This window comes from Chlamydotis macqueenii, chromosome 18 (genome assembly GCF_036417535.1).
Source record: "Chlamydotis macqueenii isolate bChlMac1 chromosome 18, bChlMac1.mat, whole genome shotgun sequence".
Classification (NCBI taxonomy): domain Eukaryota; kingdom Metazoa; phylum Chordata; class Aves; order Otidiformes; family Otididae; genus Chlamydotis; species Chlamydotis macqueenii.
In genome coordinates this window covers 11,031,356-11,052,277 of record NC_141573.1, presented here as the reverse complement: position 1 = coordinate 11,052,277, position 20,922 = coordinate 11,031,356, and the positions used below count along the sequence as shown (strand labels likewise).

Sequence of the window (20,922 nt, the reverse complement as noted above, 5' to 3'; positions counted from 1 at the left end):
AATAATCCAGAATCGGGATTACGGAAGGTAAACTGGTTCTTTCTTTTATTGCAAGATGAAGTATCTAGCCAAACAAGAGACTGAACTTGTCAAACAGAACGTGCAAAGTTAAGACAGGAACCTGCGCCTGCTTCCACGAGCTACGCAGGAAATCAAGAGCATGGCCTGGTTTACAATGGCAGAAGAAAGAAACCTTACAATTCCTGCTGCTCTTCAAACACTAATGACAATGCTGATCTACGAGCAGAGGATTTCATAGCATGCTACAGTGGTAATATTAATATTCCTGGATAGTTGAAATTTTTAAACATCAGTGCATGAATGTAAACTTTGTTGCGTGCATCCAAGCATTTACATTTTAAAGGTGCTCCTCTAGATTTTAATCTGGGATGGCGCTCCTTAAATTATTCTTATGTCTGGCAACTTCCATTTCCACAGATAAACATGGATTTAAACCACAAATTTTACACGTTCAGTTCTATACAGACATTTAGGCCAACTCTCCAAATAAATTATATTAGAAATCTAATGAAAATTCAACAGGTGACCTACTCCACATTTCTTATGGCATGAACCATCTGATCAAACACAGGCATCCACTTCAGGGTGAAACACACTGCCTGCTAACTCCAGGGACACAGTGATAGAACTTCACTGTCCATAAAGGGGTCCTAGAGCGACTCATCTCGATACAGACACCTAAATTTTAGTCAGAATAATCCTGTCACTTAATGGCTCTGACTTCACACATCAGCAGCTCGCTGATAACAGAAACACACTGGCTGCAGAGGTGCTAAACATCAAAAACTCCCCCCAAAAGTCAGTGGGAGCTGAAAGAATAAAAACAATCCCAGAAAATCAAAGCAGACATGATTAGTCGATACACGGTTATTAGCTCCACACTAATTACATGGGCAATTGAGTATGGCCTGAACTGAACAATGGCCAAACAGTAATCCCAAAAGAAAACAACAGTAGGGAGAAAAGCTAGGCTAGAATGCACTGCATTGAATCTCATTTCTGAATGAAAGAAAATCTTCAAAAGAAAGCCGTGAGGCTATTGCTATAGGTGCCAAGTGTTTGGAGAGGCCAGAATGCCATTTCCGCAGTGCAGCCAGGTTCAGCACAGAACGTACGTGCACTTCACCTCAGAGATGCAGCTCAGTTAATCACGCTCACGTGCGAAGAGCATACGTCCCAAGTATCTTAGATATCTGTGTTCCATTGATGTATATACTTAAGTGAATGCAAATAGAACAAATCTGAAACACTAAGAAAAATTCATGCTACCTTGTCCCTTGCTGTGCTAACAATAACATTTGTGAAGGTGAAATAATTTTTTTTTGTTAGCTTAGTTTTCAGCTGGACCTGCTCCCTGATCCAACTCACCAAAAACCAGTAACAACCACAACGGAGGATGTAGGAAATCAGGGCACCAGACACAGAGAGGACAGCAAGAACATTCTTCTCAGCAGCAGTAGAGATAATCCATAAATAATTTTTAACCTGATGGGGGAACTGTCTGCTCAAAGTCTAGATTTACAGTACGTCTAGATAAATTTAAGAGCTCTCCCACTCATCCTGCCTCTGGCTATGCATCCCCGTCACCTGTAACAGCACTGGCACTCACCTGATCCCATGGTCAGCCAGATCAGAGTGCTACTTCAGTAAGAAAGCTATTTTTTTTATATTTTTTTTAGTGTTAGGTTTTCTATAGCCTTAGTTTTCTGAATCAGTTCACTGTGGAGGCAGACTAGTAATACTGTTGATGTACTGGAGGGGGAAGGAATAAGCTTTGGAGAAGAAAACAAGACTGCTCTTTTTGGTTATTGCCCACAGTTAATCAGTCCAGCTGCAATATAAAATTGCACCCTCTGTCTGAATACGTACAGTGATGGGAGAACTGGCTCAGGAAAAGCACTAAACTCCTAATAACTGTATTGAAACACTGCGGCATCTGCCAAACTTTTGAAAGCTACCTTCAAGAGCTTTGGAAATTTCATCTTCAAAATGAAAAGAATAACCTCAACCTCCTACAGTTTGGAAATTCTAGATTTCAGCTTGGTTTAGTCAAATGGGAAAGCCTCCTCTGGATTTCTTTTTTGCCTACTCTTGTCATACACAGCTGCCAAGGTGTTAAAAAATGGTCAAATTGGTTGACTCTGTGATAAACCTGCAGCTTCTCACTTTGTGAGATTGTCACTCAAGATTTTATCCATAAATCTTTTATATTGCATGGACTGGAAGAAGAGAAACAAAGAGGGCATGCTAGTCTTAATCTGAGAATCAATCAAAAGCAGAATTTGAATTATGATGCAGCTCTGTAATGCTATGTTTAGTTTTGCTGGAAACGTTCTCCAGCTCTGCCCAACAAGTGTCCTGTATCACCTCAGAACCTCAACTGGTTTTCAGTCAGGTTTTTTCAGGAGGATTTAGTTCAGTCTATCGGAAAGCAGTCTGGACCGGTGAACCTCTCACACACGGTGCCTTGAAGAGGAATCTTTAGTAAGAGTTGTCATTCACAGTACACTGTATGCTGTAAAGATTAGCCAAATATAATTTAGTTGAATGAAACAAACTTGTTAAAAACTAGCTACAGAGCTTGTACATGAAGGTATAAACCTGTTCAGATTTAGAATTCCTGAGGAACACAGTGTTGACATAACCAAACTGGAATCCATCTTCATCAGTTTCCAGGTGACGGAGAGAGGCCGCTATTTCAGCATCGTATTTGTTAAATTATTTAGAACTTTTATTGTTGTGCGGTTTTATTCCAAGGGTCAAGTAGCAAGTAATTGAAACAGATGTACTCTGGTTTGTTCTTGCTAACTGTTTGGCTATGGAATTATATTCAACTATTACAGAGATTTTCTGAAAATAAATCTAAAGTATATAAAGAGTTGAGTAAGTGACTTTTCATTTGTTGTGTTTCAAAGCTGGCAACAGCACACGTAATTCCAGTCCCCACTGATGCTCACTTCAGGTCATGTCAGCATTCAATACAAAGTGTAAGTTCCAATACTGAGAAAGGCGTTCCTGTGTTTACAGCAACTCTTCAAGGAAAGTTCTATTTCCTGAACCATCAAATCACAATCTAACAGCAACGTGCCAAAAGAATACATGCAGATGGTGAAATAACCTTATCCCATTCTGTCCTGCAGAATACAGAGAGGAAACTGGGCAGTGAACAAGAGCAACACATTTAATCGAGGGCCCAGACTGCTTTCCAATGTAACGAGCTAATTCCCCAAAATACACTACACATTGAATTCTACTTATGCTATAGCATTTATGAGAATTATACCCACACAGATCAAGGATTAGAAACAATCTCCTATGCTATGATAAATCAAGCTTTTCCATACCCGGAGTCAGACATTAACATGATAGAAGGTGAAAACGAAAATTAAAAACAAACAAACAAACAAAAAAAATCACATGGCAGTCACAATGATTTTGTGAGCAGTAGGCAGACTGTAGGCTAAAGGACATCACTCCTGACTTAGAAAAAATTCTGTGTTAAGATACCAGTTCATTAATTGAGCAGTGACTGCACCAGGACGGCATTACGAACCATTACCAGGTTTGCATCCAGCATCAGGTGCGTGTAGTAGTGTGACAGAGAAGCTACGGGCGGTAGGGAAGAGAAGACTCCTTATCCTACTTCAAAAATGTATTAAGCAAATAAGATTTTTCAAAAACAAAAGAATTACAACAAACTTTACTAAGCTTTAAGGAACCTAAACACTCAATCTGGTATGGATTACATGCAGTTAGTTTATATGGCACTGAACTGTGTCACCCTTTTCTGTGCCTATATAAATAACTCCCTGTATCACCTAATCAGTGCATGCTTCGACATCAGCTGCAAATCTCCGCTCGAAAGATGTCGAGATCTGGCACAGCAAAAAGGACATTTTAGAAATAAAACATGCCCTGACTCTCCATACGGAAAGGTCGATACATACATAGTAACTCTGAAATCAGCACATAACCTTAACAGTCCCAGGCTCTATTTAGCAACAAAAGTAATCAAAAAGAATTCAAGATTCACAAGAGCTGCTAATACCAGTGAAAGCAAGGAGCACTCAGCACCTCTGAGAAGGTGTTCCAGTCCTGCTCCCGGAAAAATTATGACCTACCGCTCCCTGTGATTTCCTCAGGATTTGAAGACTTAACAAAGGCTGAAACATTTCGCAGTTTGCAGGAAACAGACTCTTTGCAAGAACTGAACCAATGACAGCAGCTGTAAGACGATGCTTTCTCAGTTGCTGATCTGTTTTTCTATCTGGTGTTCGAAAGGACCTATATTGCTTATTTTCTGTAACAACAAACTAGATTATACAGCTAGTTCCCTTTTCAGTATACAGCTGTGAGTACGTCCATTACTGCAGAGATGTTCTCTTACACCGCAGAGTACAATCCCTTCCAACATTTCAAAACTTTGCTGAGGTTCAAATTAAGATATTATTGAAAAAAAAAAGGGGTTATGAAAGGATTATAAAAGTTATGTGATCTCTCTCTCTTTGGTCAATCTTCCACGCAAATACAGTTCAATCATCAAGCCTGTGTACAAGCTGTAGTAATAATAATAATCTATGGTCGATATTTTACCTACACAGCCACCGTATGACTGACAGTTAACTTCTTTGAAATAAATGCAAAAAGTCTTAGGCCTATTCAAAGGTGCAGCCAGTCAATAGCACAGAATAGAATACCTACATAACAAAGTATTACATGATTTATTGATTTATGGAGTGCCAGGAATATAAGTATTAAAAAAAAAAAGATTCTGCATTCAAAGTTATTAGAATCCTAGTCATATAGGCTAAATAATAACACGTGAAAGAGTTCACTTTCATACAGAGGCTGTTTTCCTCACAGCCTAGAAGGCTAACCAAGACTTAAATGTTACACTGTTGGATGTGAAACCCCCATGTGCAGTTAGTAACAGGGTACGCACTAACACAGCATCATCTCCTCCGAACGTCTCTGGCTACAACACAACTCCACAAAGAATGAAAGGCAGGGTAAAGACTCCTTATATCAGGCTGCGCTTTACCTACCTTTTTTTTTTTAAATCTGCTACTGAAAGGAAATCTGTTTACAAATTTTCTGAAGGTAAATATATTAACTACGGTTTTACAGTCCAATTATTCTGTTGTGTATTGAATTAGCTGTGGTTTTGCTCTATGTGAGCTAGCCCATGCCAGTCTCATTGTGCTGAATAATTGAGAGCTGACTATACAGCTGAATATCTCTGTTTTTGTAGTTCAATGTTCCCAGTAAAACCCAATAGCAAGCGCCATTCTTCTAGTCTTTTTCAGAGCTTTTATCTACTAATGACGATGAATTAACCTACTGGTGAAACCCAAAGAATAGATGCATGCAAAGAGAATAGTCTGTATGATTTTAGCATGTCTTACATCTTTTTTTTCTTGTCTGTAAGCTGCTAGACGTAGTCTTTGTAACATCCATGCCTTAACAAGTCTCTCTAATTCTTGGAGAGTTTCCAGTATTTAAAGTCAAGTATTTACAATGGAAGAATGACTCCAGCCAGTAAAACGAAGCATTCTGTACCAAGAGGTTGTCTACTTGGCTTGCTGTTTATGCCGAGCTGTTACCACAAAAGAAAGAAAACAATATGCTTAAAGCCATATTAGCAGATACTAACTTGTGGTTAGAACAAACAAGAAATCTGCTAAGAAGCAACAACCAGTGCTCATCTAATAAGTCTTAAAAATTACCTTTCCATTTGACTTTTGAACACGTCTTTTAGTATCTTCGCAAGACAAAGACCAAATAGGTCTTTCGGATTTTGAGACAGTACCCAAGTGAAGGTAATATAACTAAAATATTCTAAGTTATTACAACAAAATATATATTTACACAGTGATTTTCATCTCAAAAGACAACACAAATGTCATTTTGCAATGATAGGCAATTCTACTCATCCAAAGAGTTATAAATACTAGTGTTCACAAGATTATTTGAAAGTAAGTACTATACATTTTCTGTGTATAAAAAAAAATCAGCTGTGTGTTCGTAACTTATTGAACAATATTTAATAGGTAACAACATATACAGCATGAAGATAATCATGCTGGTTCTGCAAAGGTCTGGAAAAGCCTCTTCTCTTTGGATTCCCACTGTTACCTCTGAGGAACATCTGCTTCAGCAGTAAGCAGTGCCAGCTCTGGGGAAGTAGATGCTTGTAACTAATCTTTTCCTTTCCTGACAACCTCTCCTCCAATTTCATCTCCCTACATGGTGTGCAGTAAAAAAAAAAAAAAAAAAAAAAAAGAAAAAAAAAAGAAGAAGAGTAACCTGCCTTTTAAAGTGGATGATGCCATGTCCAAAATTAACAAAGCAGCCTGTTGATTGTTTTTCTAAAACTTGCTAGTAAAGAGGAAAAAAAAGCCACATAAAAAGCAACACATGAAACTTTTCCACGTACCACCTTGTACAATTAATGTTCCATTGATATGTGAATAGATCTCCTGGCAAATCTCAACTTCAGCAAATTTCAAAATGCAGGTATTTTGAGAGAGAAAAATGAAATATTTGTGAGTGTTCAGGTTTATACAAAAGCATAACACATCCTACCTACTAATGCTCACCAATTCTCCTTTTCTAATGAATGTTCATGTTATAGAAGTTGTAGGCAACCTGGGAGTGGGGGGAGGTATGAACCTCAGTTAAATGAAAGACAAGCACTTCCTAAACAAGCATAGAAGTACAGGTAAGGAGATCACTTGAATTTGAGAAGTTCAGCTGTGTGCTAAGGTACATGCAGAAGATCTGCAGGATCAGCAATAACCATGCTGTATTTATTTCCGTACAGATTGTATTTCTTTTGTGTGGTTTTTCCCCTCTAGGCTTTTAACATTTAGAGTACATTAGTAACATTTTTAAAGAGGAAACATTAGATCAGATCTTAGACTACAGATTCTGATTATTTGATTAACAACTGCAATAGTGGGATGTTTTCTTTAGGAAATGAAAGCAAACTTTACCCTAAAACCCTCCCTCGTGTCTTCCATCAGATCATAAGTCTTTGTGGGGTATCAAAGCACCAAACGCATTCCAGTGTCCCAAGAGTGTTTGATTTGCATTCTGTATCACTTCAGATGTACTAACTGGGGGGAAAAAACCCAGCCCAGTGACTCAGCACAAGTTTTTACACACACATACACATTTTTGGAAATAAAAGGGACCTAATCCATGTCAAGAATCCAGTGATCTGTTACAACTGTTTGTTTTCCAACAGTGCAGAAGGAAAAACTGGAAAGACCTCAACCAATTCTGAGAATACGCAGAAATAAAAATTAAGTGCCCATCAATTTGTGAAAGTCTGAGAAAAAACAGAGCTGAGAGCACTACAAAGCTTTTCCCCCCATCTGCATTCTCTTGTTTCAGCCTCCCTAGCAACTCGTTGATGGGTTTACATGTGGGATTTGATTTTGTAGATTCTATCACTGCTTCCCAGCCAACAATCTGGTCAACATTTCCTTTTATTTCTCACTGCCCACTCTATAAGTAAGACTTCACAGCACGGGTGGTTTGAAGGTTGTACCGTATCTCTGAAACCGGGCTCTAAGGCTGCATCACTCCTGACACTTATTCCCAGGTTAAATTCTGTTGGAGCCTGGCGTTCCCTCTCACTGAGCTGAATCAGATACTATTCAGCCAGTCGTTCATTCAGTCTACCCGGTATGGTACAATGTTTTCAACGTCTCAAGAATCCAATGATTCTGCTACACATATGGAAAGGATTTTTTACATTCTTTAATATCTTTTCCTTATCCCATCCTGCAGAAATATTTACACCTAAAGGATGGTAAGCATGTACTATCTGGCACTCAGCATATATCATTAGCAAATAGTAGTGGCACTGTAGAAATCTGGCAGCAAAAAGAGTCTCTATTCCAATGTCTATTTGCTCCAATTCCAAATTTAAAAAATACTAATAACTGTCTAAAAGAAGGGAACTGAATCCAAAAAGATGTTGATTTTTCAGCTGTCAAAAAGCTGAAAAACAGTAGAGGAAACAGATGCTAGAATTGTACTTAATTTAACTGAGAATTTGAAACAAAACAAAACAAACCAGCATTTTTGGCTATACAGTTATGGCACCAGCTGGGAAGAATCTACTAAGCAGCTCCTGTGATTTATATCTTTGAAAGTTTCGTATGTCTCTCAAACAACCTTTTTTTTTGTCCCACACATCCTGCTAAAAATGGTTAAGGATTTAAATAAGATTTCAAGTATCTGAATTACAAATTTTGAAAAAAAAGTAAAACACAAGAGCACAATAACAATGTATCTTAAAAATATCTTGTACAAAAAAGTTTTCATAATTCTGACTTCCCTGTCATTACTTTGTAAAATTTAGGTAAAACCTTTGATAATTTTCCCAAAACTCCATGAAACTGATATAAAGAACTTTGCACATGCTATTTGTAAAAAAATTAGTTACCAGCTAAGCAAACGAGGAGTTTCACTGCAACAAACGACCCATGGCGACAGATGACCATGACTGTGAAGCTCAAGTACAGTGCCAGCATAACAAAAAACTAAAAAGGGTGAGAGCATTAATCACATCTCCCAGTAACACTTTATCTAACCTAGCTTTGTATGAAGCACAATCAATACAGCAAAAACACTTATTCCTATTTCTCATAAAACATTTACTATTCTTCGTATTTGTTGCATTAAGACATTTTGACTTCTCTTTTGACTCTAGAGATCCACTGAAATCTATGAGAAATTAAGTTTCTAATTAACAACATATATGATTTCTAAACCTGAAGCTCCGAGTGCCTGTGGAAGATCCAAAAAAGCACATTTCTAGAGGTAAGGCCCCTCTGCCCTGCAGAATCCCTGAGCACACTCAGTTCAAGCTCCTCCTGGCCAGCACAGGCCGTTCTGGCTGTCCTGGCTCCAGAAACACCCACATCCTTCCCCGTACCATGTAACAAACTCAGCAAATCTAACGCACTCCCATATTTGCTCTGATCACATCCAACATAAGCACTATGACCTCTTTTTGGAAGTGGGGATATCTGCCTTTTTCAAACTGCACCACTTCCCAGGGAAATCCTGTGTAAAAATAAATTACAGAACCAGAAGGACCCACATTTTGCAGTAACAGGGTCTAACTTCCAAAATCAGCATAACCTCAGAAATAATCTGGTTAATCCTGACTCAGGAAGCCCTCCTTTCAGTAACACGTCCATAGGCAAGCTGCATGCGTTAAGATATTTAGCTCAGTTGAGACACTTATGAACAGCAATTGTCACACATGCATTGTGTTACCCTGCCCCAGCAAAATTCTTTGGAGGTTGGAAGAAAATGGCAGCTTTTTAAAGAGAAAATGGATCTTGAAAAATATGCCAATTCATCTACAAAAGCTACATCTATGTTGTGAAGGTTACTCACATCTCTACTAGTAACAGGTTTTCTTTTCTAATTTGAATGCAGTGAAAGCACTGCAAATTGTGATCTCCCAAAAACAGCTGAAGCATTTTAGCCATGCACCCAATTTCATGATAATAAATACGTTCTTCCCCTTCAAAAAACCCCCTTCAAACACTGCCAAAAGACCATAAAACTAATGAGGTATAATACCTGCAGGACTTGTTATTCTGGCGTACTTCAACCAACACCCTGTGAAAAACGACAGCGACGGCAGGCCTGTGGAACACAGCCCGAGCCAGCGCAACTGCTGGCCACCGAGGTACCAGCCGAAGAACCAGGGAGCTCCCACAGCGGTTCTCTGCCCTCACTCCTTCAAACTCAGCTAGATCATTTCTAAATACGCCAAAAATATTAACCAGCAAGTCTTCCAGCTTGTTAATGAAATGAAGAGAAGACTCCACTCTTTAAAGCCTGTGGAACGTGAAAAGATGTCTTGTTCAGTTAAAATTTCAATTTATTTTACTACTGCACTGAAATATGAGAAATCTTAATTCTAAGAAAAAGTAGAGAAGAGAGTGCTGTATGTTCTAGCTGCTATATGTACTGTACGACTGCCACGGAGAATGAGGAAAGAAAATACCCTCTAGGCTGAGAAAAAAACCCTTTACTAGAACTACCAAAGGAAATAGAGGATGTGCACTTACTTTATCCCACACACATGCTTTAGCTGCTTCCCTGCACCAAGTGTGCCAGCATTTTAGCACTGAACCAAGTGTGACACTTCAGGCACTTCAGTTTGAATTAGGTTGTTTCTAACAACCTCTTCCCTTGGTTTCCAAGGGGAACTTCTCACATGTTTCATTCCATACAGTGATACTGTGTTTATACCGGCTGCCACTTAGAAAAGACATAAACCAGGTTTATATACAGTATCTGCAAAATGTAAAGTTAAAAAATTACACAAAGCTGCTGTACCGTGTTTTCAGTTAAATGGAAGAAGTTTCTGTTTCCGCTTATATCAGTGAAAATACAGCCTGCCTTCGCTGGCTTCAGTAGAGTTACTGCATCCAGTGCGTACCTGGTGTCATATTTATACCTTCTGATCTGCAATACATTTCTGACATATCTGCAAGATCCTTTGCAGGCAGACACAAGCTCTCTTGGCGAGGGGAAGTATGTTAGCTCAGGCGTAGTGCCGTGCCAAGCCGGGACACACGGCTTCCAGTGAGATCAATGAGTCAGCAAAATGAATTCATCTTTGAATGGGATAAAACTCCTCATCTTCTACATTCAGAAGAATGCATCAACGTGTCCAGAATAGAAGGAGTTTCTGCTGATTTATGAGGCTTTCTAAAATGGCTTGTCCAAACACCCGGTCATTTGGACATCAACAGTGTACCTGGAAAACTTAAAGAAAGTATCAATACTTTAAAGCACAGTGAAAAAACCTCCTATTTTCATACACACAGAGCAAAATAATGGACACTTACTTTATCACCACCAAAAGATGACCGGACAAGTTTTACTCAGCCTTATCATTAATTTTGATATTTCTGTGACAGGCTGGGCTCATTCTCAACCTCCAAGCTGCGGAGTTTCCAAGTTCAAAGTCCACATGAATTCCTGCACATCCCTCCCCTTAGCACCGGCCCTGCTGATTCCACTGAGCCCCGCTGGCCCCCGTCCCATCGTCCCCTCCCAAGTGCCAGCTCTCACACCAGCCCTGCACTGGGATTACTGGTGGGACGGCAGCAGACAGCAGTTTGCCTTTCACGTCACACTCGCATTCAAGTACTCCTTATGCTTGAAGCTTTAATTAAATGAAGGAAGGGTGTGTCTTCCAGTCCTACTTTAGGGAACACAAAATAAACAAGCTGTCCTTTGAAGGAAAAGGATAGGAAAAGAGCAAGGCCTTAAAGAAAAGGAAAGAAAAAGAATAAAAGAAAAGAAGAAAGGACAAAACTGAAACTTCCTATGCTGTCCCAGCTGTTCTGGTCCTTGCGTTCTGTTTAAATATTTTTCAGTCTAACAGTCAAACAGCTCAAGAGAACATAATACATACGCTGTAGAACAACCATCAGACCTGGATTATATCATCTCAGCTGCAACAGGAGACCTATCACATCTTCACACAAACTGAAATAAATAAGTAAAAGGAAACTTTTAAGATCAGTGCCATGACAAATGACTCAAAGCTCATCCCTTTTGCTAAATCTTAGAATGCTAATTATATCTTTGGATAACAAAATGTTCATCATAGGTCAAAGGAAAGTGTCTTCATGATCGAAGTATTTTTGGCAGAAGTATTCTAATACAAACTATAATCTTATGGAATTAGTTAACAAATTTTTATTTCATATAAAAAGATGTGTACTTTGAGGGGTCAGTTTATCTTTTGAGTGACGTAAAAGATCAGAAGGATCGCCACCATTGATTATTCAAGTTAAAAACCACCATGCTTTCTTCCTAAAAAACCCACACTTTTCCTAACGATGACACTTTATAGAAATCTAGCTTCAGTAGTTGTTTACTAAAAATTAATCTCAATGTTTACTGTACTAAACTAAATATTATGAGTCAGAAGTACCAGGAAAGAAGAATGGGTCAATATAAACAAGCTCTTCTTGGATTGCTGTGTTTTAACAGATGTTATTTTCACAAGGTGGCAACTTTTAAAGTATCCAGGGAAGTTTTTTCTGTGACGAACACGGATACAGAGGTTTGCTTTTTAAGCATACTTCACTCATTCCATTCCTTCCCTTTACGAGATAAGGTCTGGTTCAATGTTCTTTTTGTTTAAACCAAACTATGCATAGTTTTGACAGCATCTTAGCGTTTCACTATTTTTTTCACCTGTTGTCACAATAGTCTTGTGGTTCTAAGTTGTTCTAGATAGAATTTCTTTTCTTGACTTACTAATAATGATAAGGTAATTGCCATTCTCCAATTCAACATAATTTCTCGTTATCCAGCTGCAACCAGAAGACATCCTTAGCACCGCAGCTGCTTCACAAATCCAGCAACAATTTAAAACATCAATATTTAAAATAGCAACAGAAGTTAAAATCAAAAATCCATTCCATATTAAAAACCATGATCTTGTCAGGAATGTCCTTTATGTTCTAAATATTTCCATTTAGTTGAAATAAACCATTCTCTTGACAAAAAAACGTGACAGCAAGGCTTTTCTAATGCAAGAGAAAACAAAGAACTTTTATGCTTTATACAGAAATGTTTTATACGCTGCTACGCAGGCCTGTACTACAATTCATTTTCAACAGTTGGAGCAAAGTAGGATTATTTAGAGCATATTACTTTGCCATTGCTGTTGCTCCAGAAGCAAGATAAACTGTCCCGCAGCGCACCGGCCTGTGTCCCGTGCCTCCAGCAGCGCAGGGCTCGCGCGCCGGGCTGGCGGGCGGGCGCCCACCGCGCCGCTCTCACTGCCCCTCTGCAGCAGGGCAGGGTGAGAAAACATAGATGGAAAACTTGGGGATCAAAATAAAGGTAGTTTAATGGAGAAGACATGGGGGAAAAAAAAAAAAAAGAAAAAAAAAAGAAAAGTAGCAAAGGCTGCATATGGAAGCAAAGGGGGGGGGGGGGGGCGGGGGGGGGGAGAACAAACAAACAAAAGATTTATTCTCCACTTCCTACCAGCACGCAATGTCCAGCCACTTCCTGGGAAGTGAGGCCTCAGTACGCACAGCGGCTGCTTTGGCAGACAAGTGCATTAATACAAATGCCCTCCCCGCTCCTCTCCCTTTCTCTTCGCTCTCATCGCTGAGCGTGACATCCTGGCGCAGGAACATGCCTCTGCTGGGCTGGGGTCAGCTGGCCTGGCCGTGTCCCCTCCCAGCCCCTTGCCCACCCCAGCGCGCTGGTGTGAGGACGGGGGGTTGCAGAGCGGCCCTGACGCTGTGCCAGCACCGCTCAGCCAGAGCCACATCGCCGGCGTGACATCCATACCCTCCATAGCGGGGCTGCTGTGGGGAAGCTCACTCCACCCCAGCCAGGCCCAGTACCCCTTGATTGGTACTTTTAAAAAGTTTTTCAAAAAGGGCTTGCGCATTCTGTCAGTAAAATCAAGGAAACAATCCCCTTAAGACACTGTGCTTCTGAATATTTGCAAATACTTGAAATTAGTTTGTTATTAGGTACTATCAGTGAGCAAAACCATGGGGATTTTTAATGTTTATCTAAAAATTAAAAGCTTGGCTCAATATTTAACCCTCAATTAAGAGGAGTAAATAGCTTCCCCTAGATTCAGCAAAAGACAGAACACCATGCTAAAATCTCAAATAAGTAACTTAAGATCTGATGACAGATCACAAGTTTCAATCCAGTAAGAAGAAAACTCCTTACCTAAAAGAAAGGCTGTTGGAACTCATGATTTATGTCACCCTTGGGCATTTCTTTCTTGGTCTCAAAATAAAAAAGAATTTGTTAACACAATCTTCTGATCAAAGAGGGTCACTAAGAAACAGAATATAAATTTTTCTTATTGTATTTGAAAAGGTAAAACATCAGTGTCCTCTGGGAAGAAAAAAAGAAAAAATAATCACAAGTACAGTTATGAAAGAAAGATTCAAAGATAACGGAACATTAAAATTCAGCTCTGCTGCTCAATATGCTGTCAGCCTCCACACAGATGTTCCACACTAAAAATGCCCAGGCACCGTTGAGGTGCAGGCTGCTGAAATCTCCCTCAAGATGACAATCACAGCATCTGACCTGTACGCAGAAAAACCAAACTGCATTCAAGTTTCAGTACGGAACAGGCAACTGAAGTGATAGGAGGACAGAGAGAAATGGAGCAGAGGGAAGGTGATGGAAATAGAAGCACCTTGAGGAAGATGGACCCAAAAACTGCAGATAGAACTGCAAAAACCTGTAGAAAAACCCACAAGGCTTGGAACAGCAAGCAAAGAAATTGCTTACCTTTGCTACCTTTATGCAGGGAGAAAAAAAAAAAAAAAAAGATTTTGCATGGATAAAGAAACTAGACTACGACAAGAAGTATCTGCCACTTTCACTAGCGTATCCAATGTCAGAAACAGCTCACAAGACCCCAAAGCCCGCACACCTACTCAGCGCAGAAGAGGCGATGTTGTGCATAAGGCTAATACCTTTCAACATGCTCCCACACATCTCGTAACTCCACACTTGAGTCTAATTCACATGAAGTCATCTTAAAGAAAAACAAAAGTAACATGATATATCAATTTATTTTATTAACGTCTGTATTTACAGACTAAAACATGGATTTGGTTTTAATTTAATCTACACAGCTTTACTGATTTACTTTTTTTACTGAATTAATTTCAATACATTTTCTCACTCTTCGCTGAGCTGTAGAGAATTAAGCGCTATTAGAATACATCATAAAATCCCTTTTACAGATTCCATGTGACACAGGACATGAAAAGAATAATTTCAATCATTAATAAAAAAATCACTTATTTGCCATTAACATTTACTTTTTTCTCTGAAAGTTGATGAGTATCAGAAAACAGGAACAACAGATGAGTAAGGAAACCAGTCAAACAGTTTTTATTTGTCTTTTCATAAGCATTCCCTCTCAGTGGAATCCACTTGAAGCTTAAGGTTTAGCCCAGTACGCAACACATTCCTCACAAAAGTAGCTGAGATACTGGTCTGATGGAAAGGGTCGCAGTAGCAGCTTACGAAGAGAACCCAGGGGATGCACTTGCATGGAATATATATTTGGCATATACAAAAATAAATCCAACCAAACACAAAGCTTGTTCACAGCTATGCCTCATTTCATATTTGAATATAGACCACATGTTTGAGGATTAAGCTGGCGAACCCCATCTGTCTCTTCCAGGAAACAGCAACGTAACAATTGGGCTATAGAACTGTCAATTATTTCATACAGACCAGCTGTGCATGAAGCATTTTGTGCTCCGAAACGCAGACCTTTACTACAAGAAGATGATCTTCTGTAACAAGAGCCTTAAACTCAAACCGTACTCACGTGTAATTGAGCCAGTAGTCTTTCCGATGGAGAAAATAAACCTGCACACATTCATGCTGCAAAGAGGACACCCACCTCCCAGTCTGAGGTGAGCTTCAAATATAACTTTTTTTTTTAAACTGGGAATTTTTTTTTTTATCATTTTGTATAGAAAAGAAACTTAAAAAGGGAAACTGCATTTGTACTTTTCCATCTACTTTACTGCTGCCCAAATTACGTTTCATCAGACAGCAAGCAGACCTCTATGGACAAAACAGCCTGCCAAATTCTAGAATTACAGGTTAAAAAGCAGACACGAGCCAAATGAGCAGCACAGGATCCATAAATCTCAGGCAACACTAAATTGAACTGAAGCTTATTTTTGCTTTTGATCTCACTCAGCAGATTTACTAGGCTTTTCCAGCAATCAGTACTTAATACTTTGAAAAAAGACACACAGAAAAGCTGACAGTTTTTATAATTCATTTCCAATACTTATGCTTTTTCTCAACTCTTTTCAAGAGCTGATACTTGCACATGACTTCAGAAGTACACAGAAAAGATGGATAGTAAATCCTGATGGGGAAAAAGGCCCCTATTGCTTCTTGTCGCGCACTTCTAAGAAAGCAAACGTTAATGTTATGAGTTATGTTAATAGCTTATGTTAATAAGTCATGTTTAATCGTAAGTGTTTTGTAAAAACCTTCAGGCAATAACAGCTGAAGGAAAAGTCATGATCTTGTTTACATGGGTACCCTTTTTTCCTTTAGAAGACAAACTTATAGACAAAGTAAATCTGGTTGTTAAATGAACTACAGAAATAAGTCAGGCCAGGCTGGCCAGGGCTCAGCAACCTGATCTGGTTGGAGATGTTCCTGCTTCTTGCAGGGGGGTTGGACTGGGTGGGCTTTAACGGTCCCTTCCCACCCAAACCATTCTGCCATTCTGTGATTCTAAATCAATCAAGTCTTAGCTAGGAATCGGATCAAACTGGAAGAAATAACCACCAGTACAATTCAGACAGTCACATGGATTACAGAGTTACTAAAAAATGTCTTTTTTAAACTATTAAAAGGTTCTTATTTTTGGATGCACATTGATTTTCATTCTTTGAAGAGTTTCCCTGTAAAAACTGGCCTTATGTGACCATATTACAGGAGCAGGGAACAATTCCTTCAGTCTTTTTAACCACTGCACAAGAAAAGTCTGCTGCAGTGGAGAATTCAATTTTCTCCAGATCACCAGGCTGGCTTACTAAACAAACAGGTATAAGGTTGTGTAATCTTATGCATAACATAACCTTATTCTGCATTTATAACCTTACACACAACAAACGTGGAACAGTAAAATGGACACATTTCAGAAATGTCAGTCGAAGCAAAGACATACATGGTTTTGTGTAAGAATACACCTGCAGGAACAAGACAGAATTGCTTAAATTCTCTTCCAAGCTGACACCACAAGACTTAAGTGTAAAGATCCAGTGCCCATGAGCCAATACTTTCACTTACGAGCCGTACTGCTGCCTGTCAGACAAATGATTATTGTTCATTTTATAATAAATGCTTCAGGAATACAGCGATGACAGAAAAAGGCCACGACAGAAGTGCGTACCTCATGCTCCAAAATTACACGTTCTGTTTGCAGCACTCGTATTCATCTCCATGTATTTCCAATCCTACAGAGAAAGTTTGCGATACAAGAACAAGGTCTAAAAAGAGACTCAGGATACTGCAATGGAGTATCAGTTCAAGAAATGAGGTAAACATTTGACTGCTATTATGAAACGCTGACATGAATGGATCAAGGGCAATTCCACGCGGGTCAGAAGCGCGCCTTCTCGCAGGGATCAATACAGAGGTAGGGCTGTAGGCTGCAGACTTTGGCAGCTCCCCCGTGTCACACTGCAGCAAGCATGATCTCAAAACTCTGAACATAATTCAGTATTGAGACAGGAAAAGAGATTAGAAATGAAAATCTTGTTCAAAGTTGATACTTATGCCAGACCCACCAAGTTGCTTAGAGAAAGCTTTATGCAGAGAGTTAAAGCTGCTTTGTTAGGCAGCTTTAGAAATATTGTGAGCTGTGGGAATTCCTCCCCAGTTCTCCCTTCTCCCCTCCGTTTTTTAAATAAGAACTTTTATGAACCAGTATTCAACTCCAAACTTCAGAAATCATACAAGGCCACTGGGTCATCTGCATTATAATGCCTGATTCATCACGTATTTATAGCGTAAATTATGTCTCACTATAAGAAAAATAATTTCCTGTCAAAATGAAAATGCTCAATTTTGACAGTTAATTTATATGCCTGACCAAAAACCAGACCCCAGCCAAAAAGCCTCATTAACTTAATTTTCTCTAATGCATACCCATATGGAGGCAGAGAGGACAATTACAGACTCATAATTTTATTAACTGGTTCAGAGGATTATTTTTGAATAGGCAAAGAATGGTCTTACACAGCTATAAACATATAAATTGTAAAGATACTGCACTACTAACCGCATCTGTATGGGTTATATCCATATTTCAGTAATCTTTTAGTTTTTTACTTACGAAATCTAGAATACTGACATAAGTAGTTTTAAGCTTGAAGTTCTCAGTTTTTCTCTTAGAAAATTTTTGTTTTGGAGAGAAATATTGTATATTACCAGTCTAATTTTGTATTGTTCCCTTCCAAAATAACAGATTGCTGGGGCCCGGCACTGTTCTCTCCAAAGCAATGTATGAACAAAACACATTCCATTTGCTATATATCTGTGAACGCAAATAAATCAGTGCTGCCAAGTTTCATTCAGGAACTACGGAACTTTCAAAAATGCCCTTTTCCAAATGCAAATTATTTCTCACCAGAACAGCTCATGTAATTCTACAGTCTAGTTGTACTACAAAGTATCTGAATTTCTGAGACATTAATGTCTACATTTATTTCCCTTTTTTTTTTTTTCCCTTACCTCTGTGTCACCTCTTTTCCCCCCCCTCTCAGTGAGTCCTTGGCTTGAAACTCCAGTATCTCGTAAGACAGCCCATCCTGTCCCTGGGAAGGAAGGCCCAGTTTAAAACCTTCTGGCTTTCAAACGTTCCACTATCAAAGAAGAGACAAGGAAGACTCAAAGAACCAACCAAAACAAAGGTTGAAAAAAAAGAGTGGGAAATTTTTAGAAACAAGGAGAGCCCAAAAAGTGAGCAGAGCGCTAAGCTTCTACTCAGCAAAGTCTGTGAACACTCTACCAATTCAGCTGAGGGGTCAAGCAGGATTTAAGGTGCAGAAATATTTTATCCACTTGTGCCCTGTTAGTACTTACATCTTCACAAATATTGCTTTGACAAGATCCTTTTCAGATCTCTACACTCGGAGCTTTGCAAACCTCTGAGATTGTGCACGTGGAAACCGCTCACAGAGAGCGCTGACTTCCGTTAGCAGAGTAATCGGAGTGATGGAAAGCAGACATCGCACTGGGGTTTATTCCTAATAAACTGGCTGAAACATTAGGAGGCTTACTTATAGAAATCTGTTTTCTAAGGTGAGAAAGTTCCATTCTTGATTCACCGTCTCCTGGCATCTACTTTCCTGTTCCGTTGGAGGAACTGCAATGAAGATCCATCTCCCCTGAAGAAGTCTGCAGGAACAGTCAAGCCATTTCAAAGGCCAAGATCTTGTACCTCCTCCTTGTAAGCAGAAACTCTCCTGCTCCGTACAGACTATACTATCGGCAGGTGCTGCCAATATTTTGAGGCATTTTTGAATGTGTTCGTCTCTCTATATCACACTAGAAAAACCTCCTCATCCCTCCGGAAACTTACATATGGGTTCGGGTGTTTGCCAGTCTTCTTATTTCAAAACAACATGCGTGAGAAGCGTCCACACAGACACTGTCTCCCCCATACACTTGTACATCAAGCAGTTAAGCCTGGATGCAAATCCAGAATGAACAAAAAGCACAGAATTATGGCAGCAAACCAGCATTTGCTCTTAACACCACTCCTAACAAAAGTGGCAAGTAATTATTTATCAAATTTAAACTATTCCAGATTAATGCATTTGGGATTCATACACCTGTATTAGTACATTAATACTGAGCACATCATAAAAAACAGACCCCGAGTAACTCTGTTAGAAAAAAAAAGGATAAATATAACTACTTTTCTACTTTTTTTGAAGAATATTTTCTAATTTCTACAGGTTTTAACATTGGTCTTAGATGCAAACAACAGAGCTTCAGAATACCAGCACTTCCAAAGAGCTTGAAAACGTAAGTGCCACTGATAGATTTCGTTCAATGAAAATGACATTAACTGTCAACAAGCCAAATACTATGAATGAATTAGAATTCCTTCTCTTCATTAAACTCCCCTAATCACACAATTACTGCTTGTTAGGACAAGTTCTCCACGCAGTCCTTCTGTCAACAACAAATAATCAGCTTCACCCACCTGAACATTCGGAGAAACTACTGGAAATGATAATGGGGCGCCTGCATAAGCCCACTCTTTGTTTTCATTCAAGGCACGTTCAAGCAAACAGAAAACAGAGCAGGTTCAGTGAGACTGAACCATGCACTCACTTGCTCAGTTATGTTTCTAAGACACAGATATTTTTATATTTTGGGTTCTTATTTTGAACCCTGAAAAACAAGGAACTGTTCAACTTCCCTGCCGCAGTTTACTGAATGGAACCCAGATTTGGCCCCACTGCCTTACCCAATACGAAACTGAAGAAGTCAATTCAAATTAAAAATTTCACACGTAGAGCAGAGTAATGAATTTTCAATAAGTTATTAGTGCTTTTAACACCGGGTTACTGAATTGCAAGCTGTGACAATATTGAAATAACCGCATGAATCCAGTAGGAAAAGAGCTTTGCTGGAAATCTTATGTAAGGATAAATTCCCTAGATTAAAGGATTTAAACAATAAACTGTCAAACAAGACTTCTAAGGGTATTTGTAAGATGCATTACTGTTTCAAAATCCATACAGAACTTTCCTGTACTGCCCAATGAAAGCCAGAATAGCCACTGGTTCCAACATTCACGCTAACAGCCCAGTCAAACCATGTCCCATTAACAACCGCAATGACAACAGACCCCGAACAACAGGTACCCTCCTCCTCATGGGAATGAGACTTAGGGAGCACATTAGGATGCCCAACTGTCAGATCCTTAAGACCTTGCTTTGGATTCCACACAGCTACAATCACAGAAACAAGTGTTGGAATACGTAAAATTGAGGAGAAAATAAATTTACTGGATCAACCCGAAGTTTCTGTAGCAGAATGAACACATCCAGTAATTCTGCTGTTCTGCCACCGGCACAGCATAATCAGAAGGAGGACTTAAAGCTGTCAGAAAGCCAGTAAAGAACCACATATCCACAGCTCATTTTTGTCTTCTGCCCTAAACATGCAGCACGTGCACAAGAGGAAAATGCGTTATTTTACATACTGTCAGAAATACAACAACGGCTATTTACTCATCATCAGCATTCGAGATGACACATAGTGTCAATGTTTATAGCTTCTATA

At 39.2% G+C, this 20,922-nt stretch overlaps 1 protein-coding gene across 2 annotated transcripts in view; it reads right to left on the bottom strand.

Moving 5' to 3' along the window:
• QTGAL (queuosine-tRNA galactosyltransferase) overlaps nt 1–20,922 on the bottom strand; it is a 132,429-nt gene that overhangs the window by 39,471 nt on the left and 72,036 nt on the right. The window contains exon 7 of one of the 2 annotated variants that reach the window (XM_086762213.1): nt 18,366–18,437. The exons of the other annotated variant lie outside the window; for it this stretch is intronic. Coding sequence (XP_086618339.1) covers nt 18,366–18,437 — 72 coding nt within the window. The remainder of the gene's footprint in view (nt 1–18,365; nt 18,438–20,922) is intronic. 2 annotated transcript variants of the gene reach the window in all.